General features: G+C 39.9%; 1 protein-coding gene across 18 annotated transcripts in view; it reads right to left on the bottom strand.

The window, feature by feature from the left end:
* Positions 1 to 12,978, bottom strand: part of tnnt1 (troponin T1, slow skeletal type) — a 35,461-nt gene that overhangs the window by 20,800 nt on the left and 1,683 nt on the right. For 5 of the 18 annotated variants that reach the window (XM_031906272.1, XM_031906275.1, XM_031906277.1 and 2 more), the window contains exons 2-5: positions 3,597 to 3,646; positions 3,107 to 3,120; positions 1,423 to 1,446; positions 1,122 to 1,142 (exon numbers count right to left, since the gene is read on the bottom strand). In XM_031906272.1, coding sequence (XP_031762132.1) covers positions 1,122 to 1,142; positions 1,423 to 1,446; positions 3,107 to 3,120; positions 3,597 to 3,625 — 88 coding nt within the window. In that variant the 5' untranslated portion in view covers positions 3,626 to 3,646. Of the gene's footprint in view, positions 1 to 1,121; positions 1,146 to 1,422; positions 1,447 to 3,106; positions 3,121 to 3,596; positions 3,647 to 12,978 lie in introns of all 18 variants that reach the window. The other 13 variants (XM_031906271.1, XM_031906273.1, XM_031906276.1 and 10 more) reach the window with 4 other exon arrangements.

The following is a 12,978-nucleotide window of genomic DNA, read 5'->3' as shown; positions in this document are numbered from 1 at the left end:
GTAAGTTATTTGTAAGTGTTTCGATGCTGCTGAAATGTTATTACTGATTCTAATGTGTTGTTGCATAATTAGAAAATAATAATGGGACACAGGCAGTTTTATTTCAACAACAAATGGTTTAATTCAATTTTTTTAAGTTAGGACTGTTGGTATTTATATGGGAATAAACAAAAATGCTCTCTGACCTGCCCTTTGTCCAGCCCTGCAGTTTATTTGGCCCCCAAACTAGGCCACAGTACTATCAGTCAGTAAAATGTTTACAGAAAAGGGCATTAACTATATTAATAATGTATTATTCCAAAAGCAAACACATAAACAAAAGATTGGGCCCATGTAGGCTTGCATTAGTATTTCTAAAATTTAGTATTGCACCTGGGCATTAAAACACACCAGAGACTTATCAGATCAATATTTAACCACTTGTTCTCCTTTGGGAAAGGAAGTAATTCCTTGCCTTGCCTTTAGGATGTGTTCCTACCCAATCTAGTGGAATGACACAATGGGGAATTTTCTTGGTGCTACTTGTAGAGCTGATGAATCAGCAGTGCTGCTTCTCATTGACTTTAAGCTATTGTGCGACAGTCTTAGCAAATTTTCAGTTGGTCCTCATTTTTTATTCTTTATAGTTTTAATATTATTTGCTTTGCTCTTCTCCTATCAGCTTTCAAATGGGGAATCACTGATCCTGTCAGCCAAAAACAATTGCTCTTTGAAGTTACAATTTTATTGTTATTGTTACTTTTTGTTACTTATGTTTCAATTCCTGGCTGGCTTTTGTACGACAATACGAAAAAGTTATAGTTTTCCTGTGACAATACTGAATATAATACTGTTAATTTTTTGTTAATTAAAAGGGGAACTACCCCTTTATCGTAACCAGATGTGGTTATAAGGCTCTGAATATATGGCTGTTACTATACATATAAATTATAATCTGTATGTTTTGCAAACCATGTATTTCATGTCTACATTGTCCCTAATGATCATAAACAGCCTTATGAGATGGACATTCTATGCTTAAAAAAAAAAAAATCACAACCATAAATAGGTGGCATGATAAAATACAGCACTGAGTACTTTTTCTAGATCATGTGATAGACATCAAAGGGACCCTCTCTCACCTTCCTCTTCTGGCTCTTCCTCTTCTTATTGGTAAACAGAGAGGAAAGAAAAAGTTTAATTTTAGCAGCATCCATACAAAAAAGAAAACATGCGAAGGCTCGGCAATCAAAACTGCTAAGAAAAATGGATTTAATGTACTATTAGAAAATCAGTAGCCTTTTAATGGGAAGGTACTTGTAGATTAAAAGAGGTAGAATAATATTAAAATGTCTTTAAAAAGCAAATGCACGTTATAGGCTTAGCTTTGGCGGGGGACATGTTATAAGCAAGAACAATGTGAGTAGCCATCTTGTATCATACCTGCAACAGCTTCCTCTTCTTGTTCTGCCGTAGCAAAGACAATAGCATTGTTACACACTGAGCACTGCCAAAACTGAATATGGGTTAGTAGCAATTTGTATTTTGTAAGGTATAATGCAAGGCCAAGGGGAGCAGGGCTATGAAGCCTAGCGACAGAGACAGCTAGATTGCATAACACATGTTAAACATTGACAGTCTGGCCGCAACTGCACCTTTGTGTTCATGCCTATAGAGGCTTTCACCTTTTTTTGCCCTTTTAGCCCACTCAGGACATAAGAAGGTTAATAATGTTTATTGTTGTATCAGCCACCTGCTGTAGTACCAAGAGTGATATAAAAACTTGCATTCATCCTAAAGCTTCTGTTGGCCTGCCTGTCTATTGCATTTGGCTGCCTATGAGGGCTAGAGTTAGGTAGACTTTAAATAAGAGGTACTTTCAGTTAAAAAGTGAAAAAAGGCAAAGCATATCATGTTTTTTAACAACTTACTAACAAACCTGTCCTAATTGACCTACAGGCTGGGCTTCCAGGTTTATTAAGGCCTCCCATCCATGCTAAAGGCCTACTTATTGGGGGTGGCAGTTTGCACAGAACATTCCTCAGCAACACCTTTATACAACATACATACTAGAAAGTCAAAGGAACACGGATCAGGATTTAAGGTTCTGATGCTACTATAACTGTCTTATTATCACCCTTTTTGATAGTTTACATCATTTATTTGTTTTTTATTGATTCCATCACACTTCAGACAATTATTTTTTTTTATTGTTTTGCCAGATGCCCTAAAGCTTGTTATGGGGGATGCTGGGAGTATTGCAAGTTGGACATCTCTAAACATCTATGTTTTTCCTTTTCCAGCCTTACTGCAGTGCTCAGGGCCCCTTAATCTCAGGCTTGGTCCCAGGCTTGGTATCACTGTGCCCAGTGCATGGTGGATGCAGAGCTCCTGGTACTGTATAACTGTGTGCCTTTCTGAATTAGATTTATTGGGGCCTAAGACATAACTGGAGTACTTTATGTCTATGTAAGAGATGTTCTGAGCCATGAAATAATTACTTTTATTTAAGTGCCCCTACCCAGGGCTTGGATACCAGCCAGGACACCTGTAGTACCCCTGTGCCACTTCAGTTTTATTAAATCATGTGTGGGGCATGCAGTATGTTATCATAATGCTAGGACACATGAGAGAGAAACAGAATGTATTTTCTTGCACCCCAGTCAAAAGATACAAGGCTCCAATGGTTCATTGCACCAGTACAGTAACCTATAGCTACAAATTAGACCTTTGGTTTAACTTTACAGATTGCACCAGAAAAAGATCCTGATAATCTGACATCCGGGGCCCTTTCTCACAACACTTAGATAAAACAGTACCTAATGATATAGAGGTTATGGCTTATGGTGGAAGTATTTACCAGGTTGAACCCAACCAGCACCTGGGCTGACGTGAATCTGAAGATTTGTCCAAATTAAACATGGCTAAAGGAGCTGGGGCTGCCAAATCCCAATCTGAATCCTGGATTTGCTGCATCACAGTCAACAGTGTCTCAAACTTTCGTTTAAAGGGCACTCCTGTTTTGTGCTCCACAACTTTTTTCCTGCACAAATTTTTCCTGCAGGTCTATAATAGTGGAAGGAATAAAACAATGTACATGCATGAGCAGGAAAGGAATTAATCTTACCTTCTTGCTGCTCTCTGAAATAGGTGCAGAATATAGGGAGAAACAAGAAACTTAATAGAAGAACAGAGTATAGCATACAAAAACATTTATATCGGGAATAACATATTTCATGTGTTTTACAGGTTGTTCATGGCTTTTATTATATTATAAATGCACCGGGAAGCCAGAAAAACTTTGGTGAGCCAAGGTGTCATTGGGCTGTAGGATTAAAATGGGGAATACTGGGTATCAATCAGAAATTCTTGTTCTTTTTTTTTTAGTGTTTTTTGGGTGGTGGTGCCCACCTGTTACTGCTGATTTCTGCCACCAGCAAAGAGTTTTCAGTTACAGGCTATTAAGGACATATTGACTGCTGCATCATTGCAAACTTGCCTTGAATTAAATGACACTCACAGTCTCATTAATGACCTTTGTCAAGTTCCAAGTGATAGAGATTGTTGTGCCTGCCAATAAATACAATGGCCCTAAATCAGAGAATTGTTAGACTTACTCATAATCGACTTCTTCTGTGTCAGACATAGTGGCAGTTGTGCAGCTCACCTTTAGGGGAAAACAGAAAGATGCAAATTAATATTATTAGGTAGAAACTAGCCCCAGTTTGTTGTACACTAATTCTGGCCTTATCTGACAGTTGCAGTCCAACATCTGCTGGGGTCCTACAACATTGCTTTGCACTTGTGCTTGTAAATAAGCCTTGGGAACCATTCTGTCACTAGGAAATACATTTCAGTTCTCAGCCCAGACAAATGAAGTATTGATTTTTGGCTTTCCAAAATGTGCCAAGAAGTGAGAGTTTTAGTGCACTTAGGGTCTTATATCTGTCTGCCTTTCTAATGATTTGATTGGATGTCCATGAATAGTAATAACTATTAAGGTAGCAGACAAAGTAATTTTGATTTTAGCCCAAAGCGCTTCTGGATTTAATGCGACTTTATGATGTTAAAAGTAGTTTCCTGGATCAAAGGATCATTGTTTCAGGAGAGAAGAATGCAAACTTAAGCTGGGCCGAACTCTCATTTCTCCACTTTAGGTCACAGAATGCCAATGGAGAGGCAAGCTGCCCCCCTTGCTGCGCAATTCATACATTGTCTCAAGCTATTTTAATGAAGCTCTGGTTTCTAACAATATCTTGGCATGGAAAGTAGAACAGATGGTACAAAGGAATGAGGCTGGATACCATGATGCTGTTGGGTGACTAAGCCCTTTGATGTCAGACAACAATACCAGAAGGATGAAATTATCATTATTGTTATTTGCTTTTATTCTTATATGGCACTGATAACTGTACATAGTGCCATACATAGAGTAATTTGGGCATAGTAACTCCCTTTTCCTTGATTTGTCTTAAATTGTTGATTCTTTTTAAGATCTGCCTGTTTGGTGAAGTCGCCAGATGAGTTGATCCTTGCCAGATCTGGCAAGTCAGGCAGATCCTATAACTTTGTCTCTAGCCAATAAGTGGAATACATAAGGGTCCCTAGAAGACACATTAACTTATTACTACCTCTGTAGCCTGCCAGCCTAGTCAGAATCTGAAAGTAGGCTGCCAACTTGGTCAAGAGTGCTGAGCAGCCTGTGTATAGGCACCTTAAAGTGAAACTGACACTAAAAAACTACTCTTCAAATTATTAATGTACATAAAAAGCTGATGTTGTGAAGGTATTAATTGGTGTTAAGCATTGTGTTGCGCAATATCCTTATGTGTCTTTAAGGAATAGTCCCAGGAGTACTGCCATATTGGCATTAAAGTCAGTCTGTGTAGCATGTTGTTAAAGAACTGTCTCCTTTACGGTATAAATCCATAAACATATCTCTTCCATTTTTGAAGAGGCAGAGATTTTTTCACCGCTGAAGAGGAATGTATATTGCAGCTGCATTGTGCACGCTACCTTGACAAGCAAAACAGGTATGAAGATTAAGTACTTGCCCAAGGCCACAAAGGGAACTAAACATACAGTACATTTTAGCCGTAAAGAATCTATTGGATTGTTTTATCCTCAATATGAATTTATTCTGACTTAGTTACCAACACCAAGTCGCTAGAACTCATTTATATCTGCGAGTGCAGTGAGCAAAGTGCAATTTTGAGGGCAATAACCATGATTTTTTCCCACAATTGGTTTCCCCCCAGAATTCCAGCATCATAGTGGGGGGAATGGGGTGTTGAGCCTGGCGCAGTTGTGCTGACATAATTTCCAGTGTTTGGCATGCAAATGACATGTGCGCCGTGTGCTGGTAAGAAGGTGGTGGTAGCTCCAGGGTTGCCCTGGGTCAATAGGCGCAGCAGCAGCTGACTCAAGAATGGAAGACAGAAGGACTGAGCAGCGCCAAATGCAACTGTACAGAAGTGTGAAGAGTGCGTTTTGTGTGTGATTTAGGGCCTGTGCTCACTAATGCTACACTCTGCACCTTGCACTGGATACAGTATTTGTATCTGACCCAAGGTGCCCTGGGCAAAAGTGGTTTTGGTATGAGCATTACAGCACGCGCTCTTGCACTTTTGCCGGGGGCTTCAATAAAGACCTTTAATATCCCACTGGCCTTGGCTGTTGCAGACTAGCAATTCAAGTCTCCTTACTCGTATTTTAAATTGTGGGAGACATCTGCAATGTTTTCAGTACCAAACAACACCCAGAAACAACACCCAGTAACTGACTAATTTTTAAGGTGTAAGATCTTATCTGTATATACATTATACATATAAATAGCTATAGATAGAACATCAAAAACACCACACTCGCAACAAACAAACAAAAGGTGATTTTATTGAACTGCTGGGCAGACTGAGGCATATCCTAAATTATCCCATTCTTGACATATGTTGGGACAGCTAGAGTGTAAATCGCCGGTGGGATGGCATAAGCGTCGCTGCGATGTCTTGCGGTCGCCCGAAGTTTCCTCCGAAGACAACTTAGGCCGACTGCAGGACATCGCAGCGATGCGTATGCCATCCCACCAGCTATTTACATTCTCGCCGGTGGGATGGCATTGTGGGGAGATTAGTCGCCCGCAACAACAAAGATTTGTCGAGATTTGTAACTAATCTCCCCATGTACCACTGCCCTTAGGGTGAAGACAATGCTGATCATTTACTGATAACTGCCTCTACATGTGTTTTATCAGAGGCAATTGTTAGTATTGTCTGTGGCAGGGTATTTCCTGACATTTAGTAGCCGTAACAAGTAGCTGCTACTAAATGTGTGTTCAGCCTATAGGTGTGCGATTTACATTCTCGCCGGTGGGATCGAATTTCGGGGAGATTAGTTGCCTGCAACAAGGGAGATTTTCTAATCTCCCCGTCTGCCACGGCCCCTAGGGCATTGATAGACGGGGACATTAGTCGCCCCATGACAAATCTTCGTTGCTGCAGGTGACTAATCTCCCTGCAATGTGGGATGGCATACGTGTTGCTATGATTTCTGGAAGTCGCCCGAACTTGCCTTGAGAGGAAACTTTGGGGCAACTTCTGGAAATCGTAGCGACGCATATGCCATCCCACCGGCGATTTACATTCTTGCCTGTGGGATGGCATTGTGGGGAGATTAGTCACCCGTGGCAACAAAGATTTGTCGCGGGGTAACTAATCTCCCCGTCTGCCACTGCCCGTATAGACAGGGGTAAATCCTGCAGCATCAGAGGCAGATTACATACAATATGGCTGCTTATGTTTTACCTTTTCTAAACTTTTCTTTTTGTACCTTGTTGCCATAAACAGGTCTGCCAGACTTTCACCTAAGAAAGTCTGAATATTTTCCTTTCTAACCATTTTTTTAAAAGTTTCCCTCACCCTGTCTTTGTGACCAGCACCCAGCTGCTCTAGAGCTGAAATGCAAGATGGGAAATGCAGATGCCAAAACGTAGCAACTGGGAAAGTTTATTATGAAAACAGAGGAGAAATGTCCTTCTGTCCCTTTGCTTAATCTCAGTGGGGTACCTTGCTCCAACAAAAACAAACAGCGACTCTATATTTAATCATTCCCAGTAGATTATACATGCTCTTATTTACTGCCAGGACATATTTGGAAAGGGATCTGTGTTTGTCATAAAAAAAAAAAAGTATCTCAGGGTACGGTCATTGTTTGCATGCAGAAAGATGAGCTAGACAGCTGCACCAAATGTCAGCTTCATTGTGATATATGTGAGTGTGAGGTCTACCCTGGCTCCTGTCCTATATCCTTTTGTTATTAGACATCCCTTTAAATAAATCACAATCAGTTCACACTAGGCTTGTATTGATGCTCGTGACCTTTATTCTCAGAATAAGATTTAGTGTACATTATATTTACTCTCATGCAAAGTCCCCAGCGCTGATAGTGCTCTGTTGGGATTCATTAACCTGTAGGTCTTGCTTCTCCTGTTCCTTTCATCGATAATTTTAATACTGGGCATATTGACAGTTCAGTATTGAATTTTTAACTAATGCAGAAATGCCTTGCCCAGGGCCCAATATTCTGTCAAAATTGCTGTACTTTCAGAGCGCAGCTATAACATAAAAAATTGACTGTCTATGGGGCACCTTAGGCAGTCAGGTTGCTACGTATTTCCATAGGGACTAGAGCAGCAACCCAGCTTCTGGTGCTCCATACACATTTGAGTCTGTGTTTTCATGCTGCTTGCTGAAGAAATAAGGCCAGTTTAAAGGGGAACTAAAGCTTAACTAAAGAAGCTGGGCAACCCTTTAGCAGGGAATCTGTGCCTCCAAACATGCCCCCAGTAGCTCCCCATCTTCTTTTCTGCTGATTCACTGTGCATGCTCTGTGCTGCTGTCACTTACTGAGCTTAGGGATTCACTCACAATATACTATATATATAGAATCTAAAAGTCACAAGAAAAGGCTGATAATAAATCATTCAGATTATTAGTACATGGCAGCTCTGAACAACAATACAGTACAGTTAGCACCAGAATTTTATAATAAGCCCTGTAGCTTATATAAAAAGCAAACCTTATTTTCTGCTTGATTATTTGCAATGACCCCTAAGCTTAGCTTCTCACCAGCTGCCCAGAGCACACAGAGCATGTGCTGTGTCACTGACATTCCTAACAAAATCCAAGATGGGGAGGTACAGTTCTAAATTTGAATCTGAATCATTACTGTTTTAGAGATGCTGAACCTTTTGGCTGGTAAGTTCACTATATAAAATATAGCATTTCTAGGCATATTCATTTTTAGTTTTCCTTTAACAAACCTGTGTTTAATCACCAGCATATTATGTTAGAAATGTAATACTGATTGTCCTATATTTTTGAGGGACATGTAAACTCTCAAAACAAATTAAAAATACATTGCTCTGCTAAGAACTGACCAAAAAATATAAAATGGTGCTTCTAACGTTAAGGGGATCGTAACCTCCCGGAAATTAATTGCATAATCTTACTCAGAGTGATTCTCTAAACACTTTTAAAATTCAGTTTGAACTGTTTTCTGGGATATTAACAGTATAAGACATTTTACCTTGATAATAGCAGGCTTGGCTCATCAGCTCTTTTTGAAGGTCTAGAGCAGGGGTGTCAAACTCAATCACATAAGGGGGGCAAAATCTAAAACACAGACTAAGTCGCGAGCCAAATTTTTTATTAATATATTTAGTAAGATACTAAGGGGTATGTTTATCACAATGTGTAAAAAGTGGAGTAAGACATTACCGGTGATGTTGCTCATAGCAGCCAATAGATGCTTTGCTACTGTTGAAATCTGATTACTGATTGGATGCCTTGGGCAACATTACTGGTAATGCTTCACTCCACTTTTTACACAACATGATAAATATACCCCTTAGTCTTAGTTACTATGTGAGGAAAATGGAAATTGATCAGGCTGGATGGTCAGACACACTCACCAAGGGCAACATAAAACAGCCAGGTTTGCCGGATTTGGCCCCCGGGCCTTGTGTTTGACATATATGGTCTAGAGTATCAGCAACATTGGCTGGGGCTTATGTAGTAATAAAGTAGCAAAGTTTGACTAGTTGCTGTGGGATACTGGATGAAGGCAAACACTGCCCATGTAATACACAAATCCACAGTGACTTTAAAACATGATTTATGTAGTAAAAATTAAGATCTGAAACTCAAAAAACACACTTAAGGTCCCCATGCATGGGCTGATTCTAGCTGCCGATATCAGTCCCTTAGACCGATTCGGCAGCTAATCGGCCCATGTATGGTGACTACCGAAGGGCCTGCCCGATCGATATCTGGGCTGAAATCGGCCCGATCTCGATTGAAATCACTTCAATTTTAAATGATTGGGAAATCCTGTAGGGCTGTCAAATTGAAACTGCTCAAATGAAGGGGAACTAACTGCAGGCTGGGTGTTTTGACTATAGGGATCCTGTCTCCAGTAATAAGACAGAATAAGTAGTAAGATCTGTCCTTATAACAGGATTAAAATGAAAGGGCATATGCTCTGGAATTATTTTTATTATTTTACATTTTGTTCTGCAGCTCACAAGATTGGAATTGAACAAGCATCCCAACAATTATTCCAGCAGCCAGGCAGCGGTTTCCATGACAAACTGGAAGATAATTAGGGGCAGCTAGAACGGAAACACAAGTAAGAAAAATATAAATAATAGCAATAAAATGAATGAATCCAGTTAGAGGTAGCTTGGTGTTGCTGATCCCTGGCAGCCAGAACCGGTAGAAAAGAAGCATGGTGAATATGTACCTGCCAAAAACAATATAATAATAATTTACCTTATTTATTTTTTTTTTTAAGCTTTACTGTGATATTTTCAAGATTTTAGAGTTTTATGACGTTAGCAGCTTTACACTGCTAATATCATTTTTAACAGGAGCACCCCCTACTGTTCAGTCCTGCATTAATATTGTAAGCTTCTGGCATTCAATCTAGCTAGCTGGACATAACAGCAGCGCAACATCTGTTACAAAATCATGATATGAATAGTGAAAAAGTACTAAAAATAAAATATAATATTAAAATAGACATGGTAATTGCAAAACTACTCACAACCCTCAGAACAAGTTTACATGAAATTGTTTGGGTGGGTAATTTGTACATTAAATTACTGGGAAATGGTGTTTTTCTCAGTGACAATGTAACTATATGTTTTGTCAACCCAATGCAGCCCCATGATCAGGCTGGGACTGGCAATCTGTGGATTCTGGCAAATGCCAGAGGGGCTGCTGTATTGGCAGTGCACACATTTACAGCATGAGAAAGTTATGGGGATAGGATGAGGAGCAGTGGTATTTTGCATATGATAGGGATATGAGTCTGTAACCATCTGAGGATAAGAAAAGGAAAAATGACGACTAAATGGCACCACCTGCTGTCTGCCAGCTGCAGCATCCTTGGTTGCTGCACAATCCCAGAAGCACTGGGTTCTTAATGTGACACCTACCTTTTTATGCGATAACACCTAAATCAATAGGAAATAGGAAAAATAGAGTCTTTTTCGGCGATTTGCGCGAAATCGCGCCGCCGCGTCTGCCATCCCGCCGGCGACTTACATGTTCGCCGGTGGGATGGCAGAGGGAAGGCAACTCGGGGAGATTAGTCGCCCACGAGCAGGGAGTTTTGCCGCGGGCGACTAATCTCCCCGTGTACCAGAGCCCTAAGTGTTTATTTGTTTTATAAGTCCAAATGCTTTACATTGCAAACGATGATAAAGATCATGCCTTAAGGTAGAACAATGCAGGTTTTATATGTGTATACATCTTAAGTGCTCTTCTGAGCAGTTTATGCAATTTGCATTATTGTTTTTAACTAATAATAGCAGTTTTTGTTACCATGGTACAATGGTAATACAACAAATTTGAAACAGCAGTGCCATCTGCTGCCAGAAAATTAGAGTACTGAGCAGTAAGCGTCTTCTGTATTTCTCTATTAGTTCTACCAATTAGCTGACTGCTAGAACTGAGCAAAGAAACGCTGAGCAAAAGTGCTCATAAGAGTACAGCAGTTTTACATTCAGTTGTTTCAGGGTGCTTAAAGGAACAGTAACACCAAAAAATATATTATATAAAATAAAATAAATAATAAGTTGTTATTATTTATTATTATAAATAATAAGTTGTGTGTTTGATTCAGAAAGGATACCATAGTTGATATAAATAAGCTGCTGTGTAGCCATGGGGGCAGCCATTCAAACTGGAAAAAAGGTACAAATGGCACAGGTTACATAGCAGATAACAGATATACTCTTTAGAATACAATGGTGTTTTACAGTGCTTATCTGTTATCTGCTATGTAACCTGTTTAGCCCCATTTCAATTTAAATAACCACCCCCATGGGTACTTGGCAACTTTGTTTATATAAACTATAGTAGTGTTTCTGAACCAAACAAACAGGGCAATGCTACATTGTATTGTAATTATTTCATGCACTTCCTTCCTTTAATTACCCTGCTCAGGAAGCAGGGCCAGAAATGCCCCCATTGGCTTTTTTGCCAGTTGCATTAAAGTGTACTTGCAAGTGCAATTTTGTAATATATGGTGATTTGGCTTTGCTTACTAAGCTACTAAACATCATACTTGGATTCCCTTGACAGTTCTGCAGATGTATTTTCCAGGCACATTATTAGGCAGGATACTGTACAGCCCACTCACTTTCATAATGAGTCTGAATAATGACTTCCACATTCAGGACATAGCATGTAGCAGAGTCTGGATAGGATAGCCATTGAGGAATACATTTTAGGGAATGAGTAGTTCCATAGCTTTAAGAGGAGAAAGGAAAGATAGAGGCGACTGCTCTGGTCCTTATAGCACCTGTATACGGCATGATTGGTGCGTAGCAGGAACAAGATGGAATCAGCACGTACCATTTTATATCAGTGCTGTGGCTGTCAGCAGTGCTGTGAGTTGTGCTGAAGGGCCAAAAGTTGGACAATCCAACATTACTGTATATAAAACCTGGGCCCCTCCACAATTAAAGATGGTTGCAACTAGATCATTAATGCAAGATGCTTAAGGGCTTCAGTGAACTCAGTCCTGGCAGAGACGCACTGTGCATATTTGTGTGAGTATTGAAAGGAGAATATATCAGATTTAGAAGTAAGGTTTATTTTCAGTTTGCACAGATGAATGTGAGGGTATAGCAGTTCTAATTTTTACCCACAGTGGGAACTCTGAAACTTGGAGGTGGTTGTAGCTCCAGGGATCCCCTGCCTCAATACACACACTTGCATGTGATTTGGCACAGGAGGTGGGAACAGCGCACTAGTAGAAGTATAGATGCAAGTCCAGGAATCTGACTCCTTATCCAGAAGCCCATTATCCAGAGAGTTCTGAATTACGGAAAGGCCATCTCCCATAGACTCCATTTAAATTAAATAATTCAAATTTTTTAAAAATAATTTTCTGTAATAATAAAACAGAACCTTGTACTTGATCCCAACTAAGATATAATTAATCCTTATTGGAGCCAAAACAATCCTATTGGGTTTAATTACTGTTTAAATATTTTTTTTGGCAGACTTAAGGTAGGCGATCCAAATTACGGAAAGACCCCTTATCCGGAAAACCCCAGGTCCCAAGCATTCTGTATAATAGGTCCCATACCTGTACCTATAATAAATGGCATCAGTTCACACAATGACTTCATACAAAAGCAGTTGCTGTTAAACTACAACCCTCTGAATCACCTTTGCCATCATTGAACAGTGAGATGTGTACTTCTGCATCAACTTAAGGGTTGCAGGTTTGGCAATACTGAAATACAGTGTCTATCTTGCTCTATTATCACCATGTGGCTCTACTGTTGCGGTATTACCCTGTTACCCCACCAACATCCTATATCTAACTAATGCTCTGCAATGCCCAGGGCAGTTCCTCCTATTAGCAACTCCCAAACAACAGCTGTGCAAGTAATTCATATATTATGTACTGTTTCCCTGTACTAGT

This window comes from Xenopus tropicalis, chromosome 7 (genome assembly GCF_000004195.4).
Source record: "Xenopus tropicalis strain Nigerian chromosome 7, UCB_Xtro_10.0, whole genome shotgun sequence".
NCBI classification, from domain to species: domain Eukaryota; kingdom Metazoa; phylum Chordata; class Amphibia; order Anura; family Pipidae; genus Xenopus; species Xenopus tropicalis.
Note: the sequence above shows the minus strand (reverse complement) of the source record. Positions and strands in the feature narration are given on the sequence as shown.